Source organism: Tenrec ecaudatus, chromosome 1 (genome assembly GCF_050624435.1).
Source record: "Tenrec ecaudatus isolate mTenEca1 chromosome 1, mTenEca1.hap1, whole genome shotgun sequence".
Lineage (NCBI taxonomy): Eukaryota > Metazoa > Chordata > Mammalia > Afrosoricida > Tenrecidae > Tenrec > Tenrec ecaudatus.
In genome coordinates, this window is record NC_134530.1 from 231,580,047 (window position 1) to 231,605,341 (window position 25,295).

At 39.7% G+C, this 25,295-nt stretch overlaps 1 protein-coding gene and 1 non-coding gene across 3 annotated transcripts in view; one reads left to right on the forward strand and one right to left on the reverse strand.

Annotated features, from left to right (window-relative positions):
* INTS7 (integrator complex subunit 7) overlaps nt 1–25,295 on the reverse strand; it is a 96,032-nt gene that overhangs the window by 34,740 nt on the left and 35,997 nt on the right. For both annotated transcript variants that reach the window (XR_012779391.1, XM_075530098.1), the window contains exons 8-11: nt 13,276–13,393; nt 6,788–6,922; nt 4,819–4,916; nt 1,903–2,142 (exon numbers count right to left, since the gene is read on the reverse strand). Coding sequence is in view for 1 of the 2 variants with exons in the window: in XM_075530098.1 (XP_075386213.1) it covers nt 1,903–2,142; nt 4,819–4,916; nt 6,788–6,922; nt 13,276–13,393 (591 nt within the window). In the remaining variant the exon portion in view is untranslated. The remainder of the gene's footprint in view (nt 1–1,902; nt 2,143–4,818; nt 4,917–6,787; nt 6,923–13,275; nt 13,394–25,295) is intronic.
* LOC142437803 (small nucleolar RNA SNORA61) lies at nt 5,334–5,454 on the forward strand. Its single transcript, XR_012782321.1, has one exon. It is a non-coding gene; the product is annotated as a small nucleolar RNA SNORA61 (small nucleolar RNA).

The window sequence follows — 25,295 nt, forward strand, 5'->3', positions numbered from 1 at the left end:
TACCCAATGTTCTAAATAATCTACTCCAAAGGGAGAAAGTAGTGATTCAAGACCAGAAAAGGGATAAAATTGGTTTTCCATTTATAAAATTTATCATTTTAATTTCATTAATTTATTTCACTAAGTATAGCCCCTAATAAAATGTTTTTTTTAAATTACAGTATAACAGCAAAAAATCAAAACAATGCTCCTACATATGGAGAAATCAGTGATGACACATTTATAGTGAAATATGATACAGTGAAGTGAATTAGATATACAAAACAACAAAGATGATTCACAGAAAATAAGCAAAATTCATGCTGCTGTATGCTGTCTAATTGGATCCCATTCAGTGACCTTACATAACTGAGTAGATCTGCCCTAAAGGGTTTCCTAGACTATAATCGTTATGAAAGCAGATGCAAGTCTTTTCTCCTAGGAGCAACTAGTGGATTCAAACTCGCAGTTGAACATGTAAGCTACTACAATTATGAAGGCTAATTACCACTGCCTAAGACACACACTGATGCTGTCCAAGTCTAACAGCATGCACGGGAAAGATAAATACCAAATTCCGGAGGGCAGTTACCTCTGGGAGAAGGGAGGGGCGCTATCAGGGCGGTACACAGGGGGCTTCAATGGTATTGGCAATATTTCTTTTCCCTTAGATGAGTGATAGATACAAGAGTTTTTACTGTATTTCTTACATTTTTGACGGTTCGGTTTCATAACAAAAACTGTTTTTAAAAAGCACTAACACTAAGAAGAGTAAGAGCATTAGTCCAAAACACTTTGATAAAATAACTAAATTTGGCTAAAGCCGCTTACATTGATACATATACAAATCCACATATATTTCTTAAAACTGTATATCACACCCATGACTACTGCCCTCTGAGCATCAGGTAACCTTATATGACAGCAAACAATGTGATAGGGGCAGTCTTTCATAAAATGTCTCTGGAGGATTATACATAAAGCAGGCGTTTAAAAGTCATTCCGTTACACTGTTCCCCAAACCCTAAATTCAGGTGAATAGAAATAATATGAGTGGCCAACCCATGTTACATATATTTTATGCTGATTTAGAATGTGGCCTTACAAAGCTTTGTCAACAAGTTATTATAACGCCCAAGACATTTTCTTTATTTTAAAGCATCCTCATAACTCCAGACATATACAGATGTCTAAATTGATTCATAAATAGTTAAGAGCCAAGAACACAGTCTCATCTGTGTTCATTCTGAATATTAGGTCATTGATTTATATTTTCCCAAGTAAGCAATAGGGATTGGTTTGACATATTTACTTCTGTAAAACACATAAAAAAAGCTCACTTTTTAAATAAATGAAAACACAAGACGGGAAGCTTTGGCTACACTAAGACTTGTTGACAGGGCTTACAAAGAGCATAGATTTAGATCTGAACTAAACGGATTTCTAATCAAAAGTGAAAATAGTGAAAAGTTCAGGGTTTTGTTTTAAACATTCCATTTTGGCTTCAGAACAAGGAGAAACCGTCAAAAGTTTTTGGAAAATGGAACTGAAAGATATTGGAATTTTTCACCAACTTCTTGAAGCCCCCCTTATATTTTGGGTATGCTGCTTCAGAATTAGAAACTGTGACTTTAACCAATTTGATTAGCTTTGGTGCTGACTTTTAAAATCAAGTCCAACTAGACTAGATCCAACTCATCCGCTGAAAGGAAGCAAACAAAACCCACCAGCTAACCCTGGCCCATTACAACCCTACGCCGCTTTCTGAGTGTCGCTCTTTATAGGTGCACAGTTTCATCTTACCCCCGAGCAGCCGCTGCTGAGGTTCAAACCACCAACCCTGTGTGGTCAGCAGCTGAATGATTAACCCCCAGTGCCACCAGGGCGCACCCCTTCCAGCCTGTTCACAAAGTGGCTCTTTACCAGAAGTTCTTGCTGTTTGTCTGTGGAGGACCGTCCAATCACTTTGTAGAGCTCCATGAGGTCCCCCAGCATGCCGTCGCCCAGCACTGGCAGCTGCATGGCAATGGCCGCCAGACAATGGCACATCAGGATCCGGGCTGTGTCCTGGGCACTGTGCAACTGGGCCAACAAGGTCTCAACCACTGACTGGCTGAGGTGGGGCCTGCCCTTGGCCAGCTTGACCATACAATTAAGAGCAATCTGCATAAAGAGAAAATGTACTAATCAATTCTCAATACTTTGAAAGTATTAAATGAAGCTTTTTTAAAAAGAACTTTTTGTTATTGAGAAAAAAAATTAAATGCTGTTGGTACATTTTTCATGAGAAACATTTGAGGTGTTGAGCCCTATATTAAGATTTGCAAAGCACACCATATTTAGAATTAAAATAAAATCAAATGAATGCAAATTAGCCATTCATCTCAATATAACACTACTTCCATGAAAAAATCATAAGGAATAATGCTGACGAGGCCATCAGATTCCAAACTAATTATCATCATTTTCATTACCTTCTTCAACTGGTTTGTAAACTACCTATACAAACCACGCCGGGTGGCAATGAACATTTTCCTGGGCTCGGCCCAATCAAACTTAACGAATTAAGTTTGGGGTTGGGGCAAGGTGTGGAGGTTACTGAAAGCTTGTATTCGAAAAAGATACCCTAAGAGGCTCTTAAGCGACTGAAGTTTGGAAGAGGTTTCCAATTCTCTCTCATATCTCAACCAAAAGTTTTAGGGCTTGTTGGTTAACTGATGGCATCACTAAGGTACCAGTCACTAAAACTAGCAGCTCAAAAGCCCCCCACCTTGACACAGTGGCTTGTTTAAATCACTTCCACTTCTATAGCTACTTCCCATTTTCTCTATCACAATATGTAAACATTTCCATAATTCCATCTCCCCAAAAGATGGGCCACTTTCCAGCAATGCAACTTTCACCATGACATAAGGGGAGAAAAAGAATTTTGGAGTCTATTTGAGCCACAGGTGAAGGTCAATTTACCTCATACTGGCTAGGTAGCAGTAAGTTACTGTATATACTCAAGTATAAGCCGAGTTTTTCAGCACATTTTTAATGCAGTTTTTGTGGTAAAATTAGGTGCCTCGGCTGATAATCTGGTCGGCTTATACTTGAATATATATGGGATTTCATCTCCCTGAGTCTTAACTAAAACCAAAACCAAACTCACTGCCATCAAGTCAATGCTGACTCACTGCAACCTATAGGACAGGGTAGAACTGCCCCTATGCGTGTACAAGACTGCAACAGTTTAAGGGAGGATAAAGTCTCATCTGGATTTGGATCTTACTATTTATAATCCTTTGATCACACAGGCTGGTGTGCTTTTTCCATGCAGACTTATTCAGTGATGCTTCATTTAGATGGCTACTTGTTTGCAGATACTAAGCCTTTAAGACCCTAGATGCTATTGCTTCTGCTAGCCGGGCACCATAGGGTTTCTTCACCACACTTAGCTATAGCACCCACATCCTCAGGGATCTATCTCTCCATGAAAGTGAGCATCGAGCAGGACCATATCATACAACAAATTGTTCTTAAATTGGGGTTAAAATTAAGTGTGAATCCCAGATCCATTCATATAGCTATCGTTTATAGTCTCTGGTTCACTTTAGATATCGTTATTATTTTATTGAGGAATGTCATAAATCAACCCCATGGACATATAATTCTATTGATAGTATCATTAATTTAGCCAATGGTATAGAACTTAAAACAATGTTTAGAAAATGAAATTATATTTGTATAGGCCAGCTTTTCAGACCACAGTACATGAACTGCTGACTTGGACAGATTGTAAGCTAGAGTGACTGGATACTGTTTCCACGAATAATCAGGGTTGGAGATAAAGCAACACTTTCAGTAATATTTACAAAGTCAGAATCATGTCGGCCAGGCTTACACATGTCATAAAAAGCAAAGAGAGCATTAAAATAGTAAATTATGGAAAATACAGGACATCATTCATTGGGCACCCTGAAGAAAAGAGATCCAAACCAAAGACCAATGACGATCAATTCCATAATGTTGGGATGGTGGTCATCTTTCTTCTCACACTAGTGTCTTTCAGCCTTAAATCCAAGGGAGTATGTCAGTTCCTTAGAAATGCTACAGGTGAGTTTAAGGTAAAGCCTACTTTGTTTAGTGGAGTTTCCAAATCTCATCCTTCTGGTGAAGTCTATGAAGGATGCTGGGTGCCTTAAAAAGACAGAGTCTAAAGTTCCAGTTTCTATTGGGTTGGGTCACCAAGGGCTAGCTAGAAAATTCTCTTGGTTTATAAAGTAGAGTTTCTGTGTTTGCGAAACTAACAAACACATACATTTATTAATTTGGGTGTAGTCATTTCATCAAGTTTCTTGTGTATTCTTATCAGCGTTACCTCAAAGTATAATTTCCAAGGATGCAGAAGCTCTACCTACTTCTCTTTGCTTTATATAGTCTAGATCCATACCTATGAATCTATTATAACTTAATAAACACAGTTGATGGAAAAATGTGCTAAAGCTCAGATTTTAAGTTTATCTATCATCTGGAATACCATCAAGTCGAAAGATCAGTGGTGAAAGGAAAATCAAGGACGAATATTTATATTTGCCAAGGGTCAGCATACTATTGTCTGTAAGCCTAAACTAGCCTGCCTATTTTTGTAAATAAAGTTTTATTGGAACACAGACACCCTTCCTTTAAAAAAAGACCCACACTGTCAAGGGGTGTTTTTGTCAAGCAATGGTATACTTGAGTAGCTGTGACAGAGAGCATATGGTAAGCAAAGTTTCAAATATTTACTATCTGACCCCTTTACTCTTGGTTAGGCAATGGGAATGGGGATTGTTTTAAAATAAGTGACGTTTTCACCTTTAAAGTGCCTTGAGCACCTGGACTGTCATCTTGACTACAAAGTACGAGAAGGGATTCCAGGCCAAAGACAGCATCTTGTTCCAATGGCAATAGGTCTAGAGGGCAAACATTAAGTTTTATAGTGGCCAAGCAGAGATGATTAAACACACACACACACACAGAAAAAAAATTTTAGAAACTGAAGGTATAGGAAATACATGAATGCTTAAAATTAATCTTCCTGTAAAAGTATATATGGCATGTACTTTTACTTCTGAACTGTAGTATTTATGCTACTTTAATGAAGATTATAAACATATACACATTAAATCAAGCCAAAGTATAAACAATGAATAATAAAATAGTGTTACCAACTTAGCTAAGGTAATAATAGGAACAGCGAGTGATGTTTAGCTTCTAATGAGTGAAACCATTTTCAGGATATAACAAAGACCCTACAAAATCTCATTAGTGCTTCAGTCTGACTATAAAATAATGAACTCTTTAAGGTTTAACGTAAAACATTACTATATACCCTTCGGAGTCCTTGTCCCTCAGATCTAAATACTGGTCTGAGTGGCTGAAAAAGAAGGAAAAGTAAAACTGAAGTGGACTTGGAGTCTTTAATAACTTACAAGTGCATTTCAAACAGGTAAAAAATAAAAACTACTATAACATTTTTTCACTTCCTTAGGGATAAAATTCCCCTAAAGGTTCCATCCATAGAGCTCCGAGGCCTGGTAGTATAGCAGTTACTCTTTGGGGTTTGATCTACAAGGTCAGTAGTTCTAAACTACTAGCAGCTCAATGGGAGCAAGACTAGCTTTCTATGCCTGTAAATAGGTAGTCTCTTGGAAACTCAAGAGGTAGGGAAGCGATCCCATAGGGTTGCTATGAGTCAGAATCGACTAGATAGCATTGAGTTTAGTTTGGTCTTGGTATTTAAGGTAATATGATGGCGAGCCAGAAGGTATTTCTAGTAGGGCTTCAGGTCATACATGGCTGGGTTTATTTCAAACAAAACGTGTATAAACATGTCTCTGTGATGAGTGGAGGACTGCACGCTGGTTCTCTCAGTAAGACACTGATCTGAGTCTCATAGGGTCACTTTGTAAAAAGGTCCAATTAAAGGTCCGAGTGACTTTCAAGGAGCTAGCTAAATTCAAGACAGAGAGGTCAGAGTTCAGAAAGTTATGGCAACTTTTTTTGTATGTCAAAGGGATATCTTGATAGGTTTTCTCAAAGAACACAGGATGATCACGGGGCTTATTACGAAGAAGTTCTAAGAAATAGGGAAATGGTATTGGTGAGAAAAAGGCTGGAAAGAGTGCACCTAGGAATTTTTTTCCATCAGCACAATATACCTACTTAGTCTCTGGGGGGAACAAGTTATTCTTAGACAGACACAAGACCTGTCATTCAACAATTTCATCAGTTTGCCTTACGCCACCCTTTAGGCCTGATCATTCCTGTTTTGAACAAATGTATGAGGCTTTCAAATCTTATGATCACACAAAATATATGCACTATTTTCTCTGTACTTCCTCCTTAATTATTCAAATCATTTTAAAGCTTACAGATATCTAGGGAGAAAGTAGGTACAATTTTAATTTGCTTGCCTCTCAGTGAAACTATGTATTTAAGCACCTTGATAATTTATTTTTTCCAAATGTTTCTAGATTTTTGTAAAAGTGGACAGGCTGTCACAGTAATCTCTATCAATAGGATCTTACGTGCAAGTATTAACAGGGGGAAGAAGTAGGCAACACCTCACAACACCAATCCCCAAATCCTTAAAAGAGTATTTTTTCACAAAGATTAGGAGCCTTGCAAAAGCACATTGTAAAAGCATTTTTGAAGGAGGCTTCTAAGAAATCAAAAGACACAGACCAGAAGTAGTAAGGGATTTAAAAGCTAAATACATAAAGAATTCTACCTAAAATTCAATGTAAAGTTTGTTCACAACATCATTCCTAAATGAACTTACCCTTTTCTTGACAAGAGACAGTTATGTTGGTGAGGACTCTCACTCCATGGGCTGCAATGCCCCTGTTATTGTGGTAACAGCACTCTTGGGCTACTTTGACTAGATCCGAGGAACTCGGGGAAGAACTCGGATTTCCTAAACAGAAAAGCAGTGTGCACTGTTAACTCACAACTTCCTTTTTAGAAAAAGTATTAGTTTTTAAAGTAATTTTTTTCTTTTTCAAGAGAAAATGTTAACAAGAAACTTCACCTGATGTTCCTATTTCAACCCACCATCAATATACCCCACCATTTTAATTTCCCTTGTAAAGGTACTTAGGACTAGACATGCCATGCGCCAGCTATCTTTCAACTAGGATCTAAAATCAAAATGAGCCTTTCCATAGAAGAATAAAAATGGAGTAGAGAACAGTGCAAAAGCTGTAACAAACATCGAAGGTTTCGTGGGGTAAAAGTAGATTCTGATCGAATGGACACTACTGCAGGCTCCTTGTCAGGTCAACGCGAGAGAAAGGGGAAAGAGAAGCCCCACAATGTAGGTTTGTTTTCCAACTCGAATTGCTGACATAAGTTTTATATTTATACCTCAAACAGTTATGCAAGAGTTCACAAGTTGAGACTTGTAAAGGACTTAAGGATCATCTGACTCAACATCCTACTTTTACAGAAGAAATCAAAGCCCCAAATATTAAGAATTTTGCTATGAAGGTCATAAAACTTTAGTCAGGCATTATTCTTATGCTTTAGATTTTAAGTTCCATGCTACAGATTCCAAGAACTTATAAAAATCAGCTTTGAAATTCTTTAAAGGTTGGGCTGTGAATGTTCTGACTGAGAGTGGAGAAGCTTTTGGTTCTAAGTGAATGAGCGTGAAGAACAATCATCAGGAGAATAAATCTGGTTGAACTTCTTAGAAAAGTCTCCCTTTCCTCTCTTCCCCTGATATCTTGCCATGTTCATGTCAACTTCCATCTCATGTCTCATACCTAAGGCGACCATAGTTTTCAGGTTAAAAGAGATACTATTAATAAACAAGGAGCCCTGGTGCACAGTGGTTTTAAGTTACGCTGATACCTGCAAGGTCAATGGGAAGCCCCCAGCCACTCCCAGGGAGAAGAGGGGGCTTTCCTACTCCTGTCAAGAGTTAAAGATGCTCAGAAATTCACAGGGGGTGCTCAACTCTGTCCCATAGAGTCGCTATAAGTAGGAACAGACTCAATGGCAGTGAGTCTGAGTTTGATTAATAATTAAACAGGCATAAACCAAGGGAGTGTGAGAGACACGGTAATTTTACATATTATCAGTTCAGCATAAAAATGCTAGCTACAGTGAAAGCCTCAGCTCTTGAAATGTCTGTTTTTAATTTTACTGTGTAGATATAGCATTAAATTAAACATTTTAACCACATTAAAGCATACAATTCTGTGACAATTAGATGAATCAGTTATACAATCATCATTGGCCTTTTTTTTTTTTTTTGCGTTATCAAGGTTTACCTAACAAACTGGGGCTCGTTTACACTTCATTCCATGAATGTTTCTGCTGCCCATAAAGTCAGCAAATCCGAGACAGACTGAAAATGAAACCTTAAATGGCTTGAGTTTTCGCTCCGTTCTCTTGTTGTTGTTGAGTCACTACAGTGAGTTTCCATGTTATCCCTCGCATTTGTGAATACAGTTTATGAAAGGTCAGCTGGAGAACCCTTGTCTTATCCACCCTTGTCATCCGGGCAGAGATGCAGCGATCTATAATTCACTTGCCACGTGGGTGTCTGAACAAATAATTTGACTGGTCGCCCTCACTTATCATCAAGAGCATGCCTCTGAGGCTTCCTTTGTTGGGACATCAGGTGCTTCCACATCACTGCACCATACTCTTCTTGCTCCTTTCCGCCGGCAGAGCGCTCGCAGCCGGGAAGGAGGAGGCGGCTCGGAGGCGTGCAGGCTCTGGGCAGGAGTCTCCGCTCGGACATTTTTTTAAATCACACCAAACATAAACTAAAATATCCTTTATGCAAGAACTCCCCATTCCCCTTGGCCTCTCAAGTCCTAGTAACCATTAATAAATTTCTGCTTCTGTGAAATTACCATTCAGATTTCTTTTAAAAATGTGTTCACAAGAGGGACCAGACTTTAACCTGTGCTCCAAGATGTGAATGCACACACCGGTATGAAGCAGGGAACCAATAGAGAGGTCTGAGGGGCCAGCCCCAATCCCAACTATGTGGACAGCTCCCCCTTCCCCCAGAAGAATTTACTTCAGAAGACAGCAAGCGCTGAAACTGCAGCTCAAGGAGAGGGATATGTCTGATCAGAGCACATGGGAGCAAATGAAGGGGAGGAAGAGAATGTGGAGCACACCCTGGCCCACCAGCCTCCAGGATGATATCCCCACTCACAGCAGCCAACTCAGAGAGGACCACATGGCCAGCCCCAGTAAAAGACACAACATTCCTCACTGACCCACAGCCCTACGGGGGACAACACTAGAGACAAAGTAAAGGAACTGTGCTCTATCCAATGCCACCACACTGAAGCAAAACACTAAGATCAGGAAACACAACAGCAAGGGGAGTAGGGCAAGGAGGTCCTAAGCGAATACCAAAAATAAGACTTTGGGGCCAGGGTGTGGCACCCCATCAGATTTGACACTAAAGGTCAACAAACAGACCTTGAACTATTTACAGGCTTTTCTTTTGTCATTTTTGTTGTTGTTTAGCTTTCTTTTGTTGCTCTGTTTTGCTGCTTGTGCATATTATTATCTCTGCAGGTCTATCTAGATGAGAGGCAGGATAAACAAGCTGGAGGAGATAACAATGGGATCAGCGGTTCTGAGGGGACATGGGAGAAGGGGAGGTGGGGAAAGGAAGTGGGTGTTAACAAACCCAGGGACAAGGGAACAAACAGTGATCTAAAATTGACGGTGAGGAGGGTGTAGGAGTTCTGGTAGGGCTTGATCAAGTGCTACGTAAGTGAGAGGAATTACTGAAACCCAAATGAAGGCTGAGCATGGTAGTGGGACTAGAGGAAAGTAAAAGGAAACAGAGGTAAGAACTAGGAGGCAAAGGGCATTTTTAGAGGTCTAAATATAGGCATGTACATGTGTAAAAATATTTATATATGATGATAGGGAAATATTAAGTATTAAGTTAGCAGATGGGAATTTGGCCTTTAATCAAGCACTCCCTCAAACGCAAGAACACTTTGTTCTAATAACCTGGCATTCTGTGATGCTCACCTTCCCAACATGATCACTGAAGATAAAATGGGTGTTTAAGTAAATGTTGGGAAGAAACCTGATGGTGCCTGTCTATCAAAAGATATAGCATCTAGGGTCTTAAAGGCTTGAAGATAAACAAGCGGCCATCTACCTGAGAAGCAACAAACCCCACATGAAAGAAGCACACCAGCCTGTGTGATCAAGAGGTGTCGAAGGGATCAGGTATCAGGCATCAAAGACCCAGAACAAAAAAATCATTATCAATGTGAATGAAGGTGGGGAGTGCAGAGTAGAGACCCTAAGCCATCTGTAGACAATTGGACATCCTCTTTCAGAAGGGGACAGAAGCCAGTGAGGGTGCAGTATAGCACAGATGAAACATACAAGTTTCTTCTAGTTCTTTAATGGCCCCCCTCCACACCCCACTATTATGATCCCAATTCTACCTTACAAATCCAGGTACCAGAGGATGTATACTGGTACAGATAAGAGCTGGAAACACAAGGAATCCAGGACAGAAAAACCTCTCAGGACCAATAATGAGAGTAGTGACACCAGGAGGGTAAGGAGAAGGTGGGGGAGAAATGGGGAACTGATCACAATGACTTATATATAACCCCTCCCACGGGGACAGACAACAGAAAAGAGGGTGAAGGGAGACAGCAGTCGGTGTAAGATAAGAAAATATAATAATTTATAAATCATCAAGGTTTCATGGAGGAAGAAGGGTGGGAGAAGGAGGGGAAAATGAGCTGATACCAAGGGCTCAAGTTGAAAGAAAATGTTTTGAAAATGATGATGGCAACATATGTACAAATGTGTTGGCACAATGGATATTTAAATTTTGATAAGAGCTCTAAGAGCCCCCAATAAAAGGACTAAAAAAAACACAAAGAAACAAAAGCACAAAAAACAAGACAAAAAACCAGCCTCTGCCCCGGAAAAAGATGTCATAGCTTGCTTCCATAAAGATTATAGTCTTAAAAACCACGAGGCAGTTCTACTCTGTCCAATAGGGCCATTATGAATCAGTTTCAATTTGACAACAATACAGTTGGTGAATTATTTTTAAGTTGGACCTATTATCATGGAACTTTTGTGAGCTTCACTTTCAATGCTTAAACTTGTATCTGCCTAATCTTTTAGGCTGAACAATCAATAAGAACCAGTATTGAAAAACTCAAAAATTTTATGGTATTTCTAATTCATTGCCTACAAAAGCTCTTTCAAAGTGTGATGTCATTAAAGGATGGTAACTGTAAGCTAAGAAATGGAGACTGGCTGATTTATGCAGGAAAAGAATTTATTGGATGTACATTAGGTATAGGGCCGATTGTTTACAAAAAAGCCAGTAATAAACTATTTTATCCTCTGAGGATATTGCTCTTTGCAATGGGACTTTCCCATTATGTTCTTCCAAACCCAGTGCCATTGAAATGATCCAGACTCTTGGTCACCCTATAGGACAGAGTAGAACTGTTCTTAGTTTCCAAGGCGGTATATCTTTTTGGAAGCAGGCAGTTTCATCATTCTCTGAAGGAGCTGGAGGGGAGTTTGAACCACTGACCTTGGGGTTGGCAGTCGAATGCTTAATCCATCGTGTCATGGTCTTTCTGAGGTTGGCCATGTCATTTGTGTTGGCCAATGGGACATTAGAGAAGGTAATGCATGCAAAAGAGCTTGAAAAGCACTCATATGTTTATGGCTTACCTAGCCTGCTGAGAACATGTAGTAAACATAGCCCAAGTTGGCTTGCTGGAGTATCATATGGAGGAGAAACCATGGGCCTTAGCTGAAAGCCATTTAATTGGCAGTTGTAAGTGAGGCCCTCCCTCTTAAAACACTCTTTCTCATGGATCCGGGCCACTATAGACAGTATGAATGGCTCCATGTGAAACTAGCAGTGCTGCCCAGCTGAAAGCTCGGCTAAGCTCGCTAACTCCCAGAACAGGAGAAAACACGTCAGCCCAGAGTTGAAGCTAGTAAGTTTTTGGGTGGTTTGTCGCAATAGATAAGTGATACAGGGTTGCTCAGGAAATTTCTACAAACTAAGCTCAGAAAATCAATAGGACTATTCAGCAAGGCTAATAGGCAACCAAGATGGCAGTAGAAACCATGGAATCAATCCATGAGTTATTATTTATTATTTAGCACCTTACACTGCTGCCACAGGTATCAGACAGGGCAAACAATGTTTGCTATAGTTGACCCTTGAAAATGGATGTTGTTGCACTGATTGCTAGTTCCCCAGAATAGGCTCTGCATGCCCCAGCTGGTTTTTCTATGGGTGCCAATTCAGCTTGTGGTTCAGGGAATGAATAATAAAGTTAAGGCCACTTGTGTGCAACCAAGCTGGAATGGAAGCGCAGCAAGAGATGACCAGGTCTTTTGCAGTCTCCCATCAAGACTTAAATGTAAGCTTCTATGCTGTGGGCCATGAAAAAGACAAATGTCCACTACAGTTCTTTATAAACTCAACTCAAATTAACATGGTGTTGGCAAGCCACTTATTTGGCAATGTTCCATAAACTTTGCATTTAAAATCAAAATTTAATCGAATTGTTAGATAAGAAAGTTTATCACTGGGTGGCATTGAAGGTATTCCGGAGTTAGTCTTTAACCGCCCTGGCGGTAATCCTGAGTGTGGCTTGGGGTAAATGTTAACTGTCAGAAGAAGTTTATCATACCTGGAATGTCTACTAGAGAGATTAAAATGAGTAATTTCTTAAGAATTACAGGTCTACAATATAAAACAACAAATTTTATGCAAAACAATGTACTGCTTTGGGTACAAAATTACTGACATAATTAGACTACCAGGGAGGTAGACAACTAGGAGAGTATTATTGAACTGGAGTGAAGTTTTATTGTAATTATTTGCCAAAGGATAATATACATCTGAAAGGAAGCCTATGACATTTGTTTTGAAAATTCACCACTACTTGGCCTTTGAGATGCTCTTAAATTCAAAGGGCACTTTGAGTCAGAGACATATAAAAGCCAGCTATTTTAAGCATCCTCAAAAATATACATATAAATTCAAAAAAAGGGCAAATCTAGAAAAGCAATATCCTTGAGTTAAGATCAAGGATAAAAAAAAATCAAGGATGAAGAATTATACCATCAGTTAAGAAATCATCTTCAAACAGATCAGATTAATACCGCAAGTTAAGGTGGAAACCTTTCCTGTTTTTCAAGCATCAAAGGAAATAACTAGAAAAAACAGCAATGAAAGATGCAAGAACACATTACCTACTTTCTTCTCCTTACCTGAAGCTAGGCTGAAGTAATGTTTGATGGCGATGGTCCCTGACAGTGTGGAAAGGACGGACAACATGCCGAGTTTCAAGGTGTCATAAGGAGTCTGAAGGGCACATTCACAGAGTGCCTGAAATACAAAGGGAAATGAACACACGGGTCAAATCAACATTCTTCTAAATTGTCTCCTCAGGCGACATGCTCTGGGTTTTAAAGAAAGAATAAAGTCCTTTTTAACCCATGAGAAGTAAGTTAAAAATGCCACCACCAAGAGAAGCCCAAGGAAACATGATTCTTCTATGTCAATAATACAGGAGGAACACGCTGTCCATTTCGGCAATGCCCAGTTCTTTGCCATCCCCACAACTGTTATGTTTGGACTCACTGCTGCAGCCACTGCATCAATCCACTTCACTCAGGGTCTTACTCCTTTTTTCCTTTCTAAGATTTTATTCCATATATCAATTGTATCAAGTATATTTGTACAAATGTTGCATCATTATCTTCTAAACATTTACTTTCTATTTGAGCTGCATCAGCTCCTCTTGTCCCCTCGATAAATTATAATTTTTCTGTTTTACACTGACCACTGTCTCCCTCCCTCCTACCCTGCTGGTACCACTACTCTCATTTCTGTTCCTGAGGTCTTTTCTGGCCTGGATTCCACATGTTGTAAGCTCTTATCTATAGCTGTGCACATGCTCCAGTCTAGCCCACAGTGAAAGGCAGGACTGGAGTCCTGATAGTGGGGGGCGAGGAAGCCTCAAGGAACCATAGGAATATTGTGTTTCATCGGTGCTATACAGCGCCCTGGTTGACTCTTCCTTGTGACCCTTCTGTGAGGGATGTCCCATTGCCTACAGATGGGTTTGGGGAATCTCTGCTCTGACCACCCTTGTTCTCAACATGCTTTTTTGGTTTGTTTTGGGTCTTTTGAGGCCTGTTACCTGATCCTGTTGACACCTCACTATCACACAGGCAAGTGTGCTTCTTCCATGTGGACTTGTTGCTTCTCTGGTAGGTGACTGCTTGTTGAACTTCAAACCTTTAAGACCCCAGATACTTTATCTTTTAATAGCTAGGTACCATCAGCTTTCTTCCTCACATTTTCTCATGCACCCTTTTTGCCTTCAGTGATCGTGGCAGGGAAAGAGCATCACAGAATGCCAGGTTGTTAGAACAAAGTGTTCTTGCGTTGAGGGAGGGCTTGAGCAGAGGCCCAAAGTCTGTCCACTTCCTCAATGTATTGCCATATAAATGTATGTGCATAGCCCAATACCTCTATTTTTATGAATTAGTATATTTACATAAGTGCACACCTATGTTTCTACCCCTATCCATAGCTTTGTGTCCTAGAGAGTCTTACTCTTTATCTCGGACCCTCTACCTCACCAAACATGGTATCCTTTTTCAGGGACTGGTCTCTCCTGATAACATGCAGAAAGTATATGCAATGAAGTTTCACCATCTTCACTTCTGAGAATTCTAGTTAAATTTCTTTCAAGAAAGATTTACTTCTTTTGGCAGTCCACGGTATTTTGATTGTTCATTGTAATTCAAAGGCATCACTTCTTCGGTTTTTAATTCATTAACCAACTTTCACATGTAAATGAGGCAACTAAAAATACCATGGCTCGGGCCAAGCAAACTTCTAAATGACATCCTTTCTCTTCAACATTTTCAATGGTCAGGGCAATACATTTGATTTCCTAACTGCTGCTTCCATGGGCAATGACTATGGATCCAAGCGAAATGAAATTCTGTGTTTATCACAATATTTCTATTGGCCCAGGTGTGAGGATCTAGTGCACTCTATGTTGAGGTGTAACACAAACTGAAGGCTGCAGTCTTTGCTCTTCACCCAAAGAGCTTCAAGTCCTCTTGCCTTTTAGCATCCAAGGTTATGGCATCTACGTGGCACAGGCTGTTTATGACCCTCTCCCCACTTCTCATGCTGTGTCTTCTTCATATAGTCCAGCCTCTTCCGTTAGTTGGTCAGCATACAGATGAAGTATGGTGAAAGGACACAATCCTGACACGCACTTTTTAAAGACATGCAGTTATCTCCTTGTTCTATTCAAATGGTGGCCTCTGTCTATATAAAGGTGCCACATAAGCACAAGTCAATGTTTTAGAATTCTATTCTTTGTAACGTTATATGAAGTTTATCATGACCCACACGTGTTGGATGTCTTTTCATGACCAGTAACACAAAAAGAAACATCTTTCTGGTATTCTGTCCCAGGCAAGATCCACCTGATGCCGGCAATAATTTCTCATTTCACATCCTCTTCTGAGTCGAGCTTGAATTTCTGGCCGCTTCTTGTTTATGTACTGCTGAAATCATTTTTAAATTGTCCTCGAGATAATTTTATTTGTATATAGCAATGGAGCTCTGGGGGTGTAATGGCTTACAGTTGGGCTGTAATCACCATGGTCAGTAGTTCAAAACAACCAGCAGCTCCATGAGAGAAAGACAGTTATAGACTAGGAAACCCACGGGGGGTCGGAGGTGTCACTGAGTCACCACTGACTTGGTGATAGTGAGATGAAATAACGATATTATTTGATAATTTCTGTATTGTTGGATCACCTTTCTTTGGAATGGGCAAAAATATTAACCTCTTTCAACTGGTTGGCCAGGTCTTCCAAATTTCGTGACATAGACCAGTGAGTACTTTTAGTACTTCATCAGCTTATTGAAACATTTAGATTGACATTCCATCAATTTTTGCAGTCTTGTTTTTCAATAATGCCTTCAGTGCAGCTTAGAATTCTTCCTTCAGTATCATATTTTCTCAGTCATATGCTGCTTCCAGATATGGTTTAATGTCAACCAATTCTTTTTGGGCAGTGACTCTGTGTGGCCCTTCTATCATTTAAAAAGATGTTTCTTGCACCATTCAGCATTTTACTGATGGAATCTTTTAAATACATTAACTTGAGTGTTGGATTTTTTTCCTTAGTTCAGCTTGAGAAATTCTGAGCATGCTAGTCCTGCTGTCTTCTCACTCCAGGTCTTTTGCACGTGTCATTATAATGCTCTGACTTACTGAGTTGCCCTATGAAATTTTCCGTTTAATCTTTTACTTTTGTATGGGAGGCTTCTCTACTACTTTTTAGTCTAAAACTGTTCTATGACTTAATCTACTGAAAACTTTTAATCCTATAACTTATTAACAAGCCTATGAAGTGATGTACTATTTATCCTCACAGTCTAGACCTCTAGCTAATTATGCTTAGTTAAGAGAGGGTTTAAAAGCTGACAGATGGTGTGTCCTATTTAGTTTAAAGCCCAGTGAACGAATCTCTTCCCCTTCCTGGTCACTTCTTTACTTCTGACAAAGGCATCCAAGTTATCACCGAGAACAAGCACCTGTTTGTTGTTTTTCAGGGAAGTGAGCTATGAACATGTATATGCATTTATAATATCCATCTCTGTTTTTCTCCACACTGCTGTTGTTTGGTGCTATCGAGTAAGTGCCAACCCACAGTGGCTCTATCCACAACAGGAAACAGCACTGCTTGCTCCTAGGCTAGCCTTACAATTGCTCCTAGGCTTGAGCCCATTATTGCAGCCACGGTGCCAATCCATCGCAGGGAAGGTTTTCATCTCTTTCACTGCCCCTCTACTTTCCCAAGCAGGGTGTCCTCTAGGAACTCGTCTCTCCTGACATGTCCAGAGTTCATGAAACCAAGACTCATCCATGCTTGCCTCTAAGGAGCACTCTAATCATGCTTCTACCAAGATACTTTTGTCTGTCTTTTAGCAGTCTACGGTACTTTTAATATGCTTTGCCAGCACAATTCAAATGCATCAATTATTCTTCAGTATTCCTTATTCAATATCAATTTCCACGTGCCTATTGAAAATACCATGGCTTTGAGTAAGGTGCACCTTAGTCCTCTAATTAACACCCTTGCTTTTAAATACTCTACAGAGGTCTTGCATAATAGATTTATCCAATGCAACACGTCTCTTGGTATCTTCTTGACTGCTGCTTCCGCGAGCATTGATTGTGGATCCAACCAAGACAAAATATTTGACAACTGGTCCAGTTGTGAGGATTTTGGTCTTCTTTACAAGGAGTTGTAATTCATACTGAACTCTGCATTCCTTGATTCAACTGTTTTAAGTCCTTCTTACTTTCAGCAAGCAAGTATGTATCCTCTGCATACCTTAGGTTAAAAAGCTTTCCTCCAATCCTGATGCCACATTCTTCCCATACTAGCTCATCTTATGATTTGCTCAGCAGACAGATTGAGTAAGACTGTTGACAAAACACAACCCTTATGCACACCCTTGTTGATTTTAAACCATGAAGTAATCCCTTGCTCTGTTCACACAACTGCCTCTTGATCCATGAGCACAATGAAGGGTTCCAGAATTCCCATTTTCCTCAAGGTTATCCACAGTTTTACGATCCACACAGTCTAATGCCCTGGCACAGTCAATAAAATATAAGTAAACATCGTTCTGGTATTTACTGCTTTCAGCCAAGATCCATCTGACACCAGCATCACTCTTCCACACCCTCTTCTGAATCTAGCCTGAACCCCTGACAGATCCCTGTCAACGTATTGCTGTAACCGCTGTTAGATGATCCTCAACACAATTTTACCTCAACATATTATCCATGTGAACATTCTACTGGGTCACCTTTCTTTGGAATGGCTGAGAATGTGGATCTCTTCCTGTCAGCTAGCCAAATTTCCTGAAATAGAACAGTGAATGCCCCAAGTGCTTCAGCAGCCTGTTGAAACATTTCAATTGGTCTCTCATCAATCCCCACAGCCCTGCTGTTGGCTAATGTTTTCAGTGTAGTTTAAGCTTTTGCCTTCAGCACCACTGACTCCTGCCAATGTGCTCCTTCCTGAAATGGCGGAATGCCGGCTATTTCTTTTTGGCGGTGACTGTATTCTTCTTTCCATCGTTTTGGATGCTTCCCGCATCATTCATTATGTTGCCCAGAGAAGCTTTCAATATTGCATCTGAGGCCTGTAATATTTTTCTTTCTTTCTCCTTCTTCTTTTGTCCTAAGACATACGGAGTCTGTTCTTCCCTTTTGGCTTTGTAACTCTAGGTCTTTGCACATTTCAGTATAATATTTGATTTGTCTACTTGAGCGACCCTTTGACATTTTCTGTTCATCTCTTTGACTTCATCGTTTCTTCTTCCCTTTGCCTCAGCTACTCGATCATGAAGAGCAGGTTCTAGAGCCTCTTCTAACATCTACTTTGGTCCTTTCTTTTTAAGGACCTTTGGCTTTCTTCCCTAAATGATGTTCTTGATGTCCTTACACAGCTCATCAGGTCTTCTGTCACTAGTGCTCAATGAGTGGTATAACCTCTGTTGTTGAGACGTTCTCAAAATCTCAAGCTGCTCTATAAATCTCATCCGGGTGATGGACTCATGGTGGTATTTTGGCTCGCATGGACTTCTTCTGCCTAGCCATTGCTGTTTGGGTTTTTATTTGTTTCCTCTTTGTGGCTTGTAGGACTTTCTTTCTATGAAATACAGGATAGATATATAAAAACAGTAATTGGATTGAAAATGCCTAGGGGCATTTCAGGGGAAAAGAGTGGGAAATGAGTCTAACAGTGAGTCTAAGAAGAAAATGTTCTTCAATTGGAATGTCTGCACAAGTCATCTTAATATAATTGATTAAATTGCATGCTACATGAAGCATATGCCAATAAAACTAGTAAAAAATAATAAAATTAAAAAGAAGAGGGAGAAAACTTTGATAGATAACTTAATTGGAAATTTTCTCAGAACCGTATTCCTGAAAAATTGCCAGCTTCAGATTTTGTTTATTTTGGGTTTTTCCCCCAACAACTTCAACACGTGTCACTGATTATACTTTGTGTTTTACAACCATTATTGATCTCCTTTTCCAAATTATTCCACCACCCTTAACTCAATGCCCCCTAAGCAAAAAATTTTCCTTCATCACCCATGGTAACCATTGGTCAAGTTTCGTTTCTTTTTTTAAAGCCATGTTTACAAGAAAACCACACATATTAGAATGGTATGCTCTGAGAACCTACACCCAGAGAGAGTACTTTTCAAGAATGGTAACAAAATGAAGATATTTCAGACAAGTAACATCGGGAGCTTTTATTAGTGTTTATAGACTCTCAATAAAGGGCTTTTCAAAGAAAGAAAGAAAAGTAGTGCAAATAAAAAGACGCAGAAAGACAGTAAACTTACAAAACAAAAAAATTCATATAGTAAGAAAAAAATAACATACTTATTTACAGGGATGTAAATGGAGTTCAGATGTGCTCTCAAATCCCTGAAGTAAAATGAATTTCAGATTTTCTCAAAGAACTGTTCTGAGAAGAGTCACATTGAGATGTCATGGGCAAACTGGGAATGAAATATGGAACGGGACTCACGACTGCCAAGAACACCAGGCTGAGTGGTCAGACAGACATGTGTGAGCTTCAAGACCATGGCTCTGAGCTACTTCTTAGGTATGGAACTGAACTCTTCTCTGTGGAATAACCAACCATTTAGCATAAAAAGAGCAGCATTTACCCACAGAAACCACTGGGAGGAAGCGGATGAGTGATGGTGCCTGGAGGGGATTAAAATTTTTGGATGTAATCTATAAACCTTCATCTAAACCACATTAAAAAAATTAAAGTTCTATATCTCACCATTTCTAAAAACAATTATTCACAGGAAAAACAAGGCAAGATATTAAAAACAAATAATCTACGTAGCAGGAATGAACCTGTAGGGCATAATGCTGAGTGAATGTTAATTGCAAAAGAATACTGTATGAAAGCAGGATTCTTAAAAATATTGTATGCAACTATGATTCAAGGAAATGTTATCACTAAAGGAAACTTTCTTTGACAGTAACTGGGACAGGATGGGAGAAAGAAGTACATATATGTTAACTTGGGTGAAGGAGAAGACAATGCACAATAAGGAGGTAGAAAAACTGATGTAGGCTGACGAAGACAGGGAGGGATGCAAAAATCAAAGGCAACCGAGGTAAATATTGTTGCATACTGTGGTGTAGTACAATATGGTTCCTCTAGCCACAATTTTTTGTAACTCTCACAAAATAACTGAGAGGGACTGTGTAAACTAGGTGTACGGGAACTCTAGCTTGGAGACTGGCTGGCTTGCCAACCTTTTGGATTTAAAATGAGCCATCCAAGAAGCAGGAAGGGGTAGCTCACTAGCATTAGAAAAACAAGTGATCTTGATTATGCTGGATCAAACTTGATACTTGGTCAGCTGACCTCCCTACTGACCCAACCTGAGTTTGTTCTGCATGCAAGTATCTCTTAAGGGGTCGCTGACAAACTCTTCCCTGGCTTTGTACATATTGAGGGTAGTCTTTTCTTTCCTCCGCATTATCTGTATTTTTATCTTATTATTATTCTATCGTTCTCACTTAATTTGATATTGCGTTTTATTGTCTCTATTGGGTTTCCCAGTTTGTGAAGCACAGAAGAGTGGATGTAGAACGGTAACTGAAGCAAGGGTTCATAGGGGCGGAGGGTGGGAGATAGAGATGGTGAGGGGATTTCAGGATTAAACAATGAAGGGAGGAGCACTAGAATTGATTGTGATTACACAATTCATCTTAAAGGCAAGTTCACCGGGGGGTGGGGGGAGAGGGTGTGTGTGTGTGTGTGTGTGTGTGTTAAAATGATCTAAAACTGATTGTGGTAAGGACTGTATAATTCTTCTTTATAAGATTGAACAATTTTAACTACTTAAATGTATGATATGTGGATTAGGTACCAGTAAAAACATTAAAAATGAAAGAGTGATGCAATCACTAGCCTTTCAAGACATGAAAATCAAAACAGTAATAACAGCAATTCATTAATAGCCAATTAAGAAAAAGCAGAAAATGAGTGCTGGAGGGTATGCGGACACTAGAACCTTCACACACCCCCGGTGGGCTGTGCAACAGTATAACCGCCATGGAAAGCGGCATAGCACTTCTTCCAGCAAATGACCCAGCAATTGCATTACGTGGGACTTAGTCCACAGAAATAAGGAACACAGCACAAACAGACGTGCACACCTATGTTCATCAAAGCAGTATTCGCAATAGCAAAAACAGATGCAAACAACCTAAACGCCTCATTAGTCGAAGAAATGGTATAGAGAAACTTTGATACACACACACACACACACACACACACACACAATAGAATATCACACATCACTGAAGAATAAAACTGTGAAACATTTTAAGACATGGAAAAATTTGGAGGGCATCATGCTGAGTGAAGTTATTCAGTCACAAAAGGACAAGTATGAGATTACTGTTATTATTTTTTTAATCAAGTAAAAGTTTTCACACCAAAAGAAACAGACTTTGATGAATTCCCGGGGTGGAATGGGAGAGAGCGGAAGGGGAAGCAACAGGCTAGAGGGCAGCTAAGTGGTAACTTGGGGGAAGGGCATGATCATACAAACAAGTGAGAGAATGAGGGGAAAAAGTAGGGACATGAAACAGGGCAAGTCATCGGACTATCTGATAAATTGTTTAAGTTGATTAATGTAAAACAATGATATGTAAAATAATTAAGGTGAGGTTTGAGGGGCCAGCCCCAATCCCAACTTCGTAGATACCTCCCCCTCCCCCCAGAAGAATTTATTTCAGAGAACTGCACTGAAGCTGCAGCTCTGGGAGAGGGACATGTCTGATCAGAGCAGAGAGGAGAAAATGAAGGGGGAGGAAGAGAGAGTGGAGAAAATAATTTATAAATTACCAAGGGTTCATGAGGGAAGGGAGAACAGGGAGGGAAGGGGGAAAATGTGGAGCTTATGCCAGGCGCTTATGTGGAGAGCAAATGTTTTGAGAATGATGAGGGCAACGAATGTTCAAATGTGCTTTACACAACTGATGTATGTATGGATTGTGATAAGAGTTGTATGAGCCCCTAATAAAATGATAAAAAAAGATAAATCAATTAATCAATCAATAAAAGGGACACTCTGATTTGTAAAGCCCCACCTAATCCACAATAAAGATTTCTGGGGAAGAAGAAAGAACAAAAGAGCAAGGAATGTGTTGAACCTCCTTCATCTAGCAAGAGAACTGTCACACAGACATGGTGGAAATGGCAAAGGAGGAGCAGCAGCAGCACCAAGACAGAGAGAGCCGCATGTCTGGACACCCTGAGCCAGAAATCTGCAAGTCTTTGAGCAAGAGGCTCCCTTCCTCACAGAGGGTGCCCAGGTTAGCAGACCCACAGATCTACAGCCAAGTGTCTTTAGAGTTGAGATTCGTGGCAGAGAGGAATGTTTTTCTTTTGGTATTTATCCACAATGTTAATGGAGTTTTGTAACACTGTCTGAGCAGGACAGAGGCTAGAGGGCCACATGGCTGAAGACGGAGGACCAGAGACAGGTCTGACTGAAGAACTGTATCCCATGCATTTCTAAACCTGAATCGTAACCTGTTAACTTCCTTAATAATCCTCAAAAATACATTGTTTGTGAGTTCTATGAGACCACTGCTATGAATTATCGAACCAGCAGAGAACAAAAGAGTGCTCTGGAAGGGACAGCTGTCAGAATTAATAAAGAAAACTGGAGGGTAGAGACATGTGACTTCTGCCTCAGAAGAACTTGTCTTTGACTACTGAGTTTGATTTTCCTTCCTATTTGTAAAGTCAGGCGAACAAACACTGCCCCATATCATCTTCCTATTTTCCTAACACCTACACTCACTGTCATGGACTCAGTGCTGACTTGTAGCAATGCCTGCTGGGTTTCTGAGACCGTGTTTACATGGTCACATGAAGCTGCTGGCATAGTCAAACACCTTTAGGGAATGAATCATGGGGCCTGGAGGCTCAGGACCACAGTCTTGGGGCTAAACCAAAATCAATTAGCGTAACAGTCCACAAAGAAAATATCCTACATTCTGCTTTTATAAACAGAGACTAGAGTTTAATAGCTTGTGAGAAGCCATCTAAGATGCAAATATTGACTGGCTTCTCCCCATCCAGAAAAACGAGGAGTGACGAAATCAAAGACACATGGAAATAATTAGTCCATCGGTTTGCAAACTTAACTGGCCTACCACTTCTTTTCCAGGAAAAAAAAAATGAACAAAAAACTAACGCATGCCCAAGACAATTAAAAGACTTCCCTGACTCGCTCCAGTGCTCCCCAGGGGAGCACGATCACTTCCTTTAGAAAACAGTGAATTAGTCCACTGGACTAATGGACTACATGAACATCAGTATTCAGGACACTGAGGTAAAAATAACTAAATGGTGCCTGACTATCAAGATCAACTTCTCTGAAAGGGATCAGAAAAGTGAGAAGATTAAAAGGTCTTAGCTACTATGGAAGAAAAATGGGGAACAAAATTTACTATTGTGTAAAAGACCAAACTTACTGTTTGATAGAGACTGGTGGAACCTCTAAGACTGGCCCTTAATTATTTCAGGTCTGAAAAGACACCCACTCACATGGCTCAATTTTCAGAGAAACAATAGGCAGTTCTAGAAGGGGAACACTCACACTAAGGAGGTGCACACATCTTAGAATATCAACCAAGTGAGATCAAAGGCACCAAATTCGAAAGCGTTAGGAGAGGAGGAGAAATAGGAACAGGAAACAGGAAGGAGCCACAGCTGTTGCGATATGATAGAGAATGTGATCAATGACATGAAGCAACATGTGTATGAATCGGTAAATGGAAAACTTATTTGCTTCTGTAACCATCACCCGATTCACAGTAAAAAGTTAAAAATAAAACAATGTGAAAAATAAACAATCTAGAAAAGGCCAAAAAAGGGAGACAGGGAGAAGAAAGAAGAAAAATACAAAGAACAAAATAAAGGTAAACTATATAATAAATTACATTAAACATAAATGGATCACATGCTCCATTTAGAAATGACAAAGACTGCCAGGCTGATTAAAATAATCCCGAAGAAAGATGAAGCAGACCTATTAATATCAGATAAAATAGATTAAAGAAAAAGATACATTGCTGCTGCCGTTGTGTGCCCTTGAGTTGATATTTTAAAGATATCTAAATAAGTTAAAAGACAGAACATATCTATGCAGTTAAAGTTGTCTTGGTCAAATATGGAGTTTTGGGGTTTTTTTCCACTTAAACAAAATGAACTTTACATTTAGAGTCACCTCAATCAAATAATCAAAGGTGTTTGGAGTTGTAGTTTTGATGGAACTTAACCAAGTAAATTTAAATTTTTAGTAGAATTGGCAAGAAAAATGAAGAATAAGCATATTTAAGTGTATAACACTAATTTACTCATCAAAATAGATACTATAAATGACCTTATATCTTGGAATACTTGTGATTATCAAATCCTAATATTTGGAAATGTACTAGAAAATGGCAACCAAAGTTAAACAGCGCTTAGTTTTTCTTCACATGAAATTCAAATGTTTTGAATTTATGCACTAGAGACAAAATAACACCGAGATAAAATCATAATCCAAGAAAACAAAACCAATTCCAACCATCTTCCATTTTATTCCTGTTGTAAAGTGGAAATGCTTCTTCACCTGGCTCTTCTAGCCGTAATCTTTGTCACCCCATTCATTGAATGGATGGGGGCATGTCATAGAGATGGAGAGGATTTGGCCAGTCTTGTCATTCCACTGGATATAAAAGTGGGACACGGCGAAGGGCATGAGAAACTCCTGTTTAAAGTGGAGGAGGTAGCAGAGGTATCAGAGGTCTCCACATGAGACAGCGCAGAACAGGCACGCCAAGATCATGAGACAGAACAGTGAATGGGCTTCCTAGCCCTTGGAATGAACCATACGCCAAGGAAAGCTGAGAGACTAAGGACATATTTGAGAGAAACACGCCTGCCAACAAGGCTAGCAAGGAGGTGCTTCAGACAAACAAACTGTATCCTTAACAGTTTGTAATCTGGTAGCTTCTCTAATAAAACCCTTCTTAGATCATGCACAAATTACGTAAGTGCCACGGAGGAACGGTGGTGTCAGACTAGGGTAAAGCAGGACGGAGGGTGGAGGCATGGCTGACATCTGC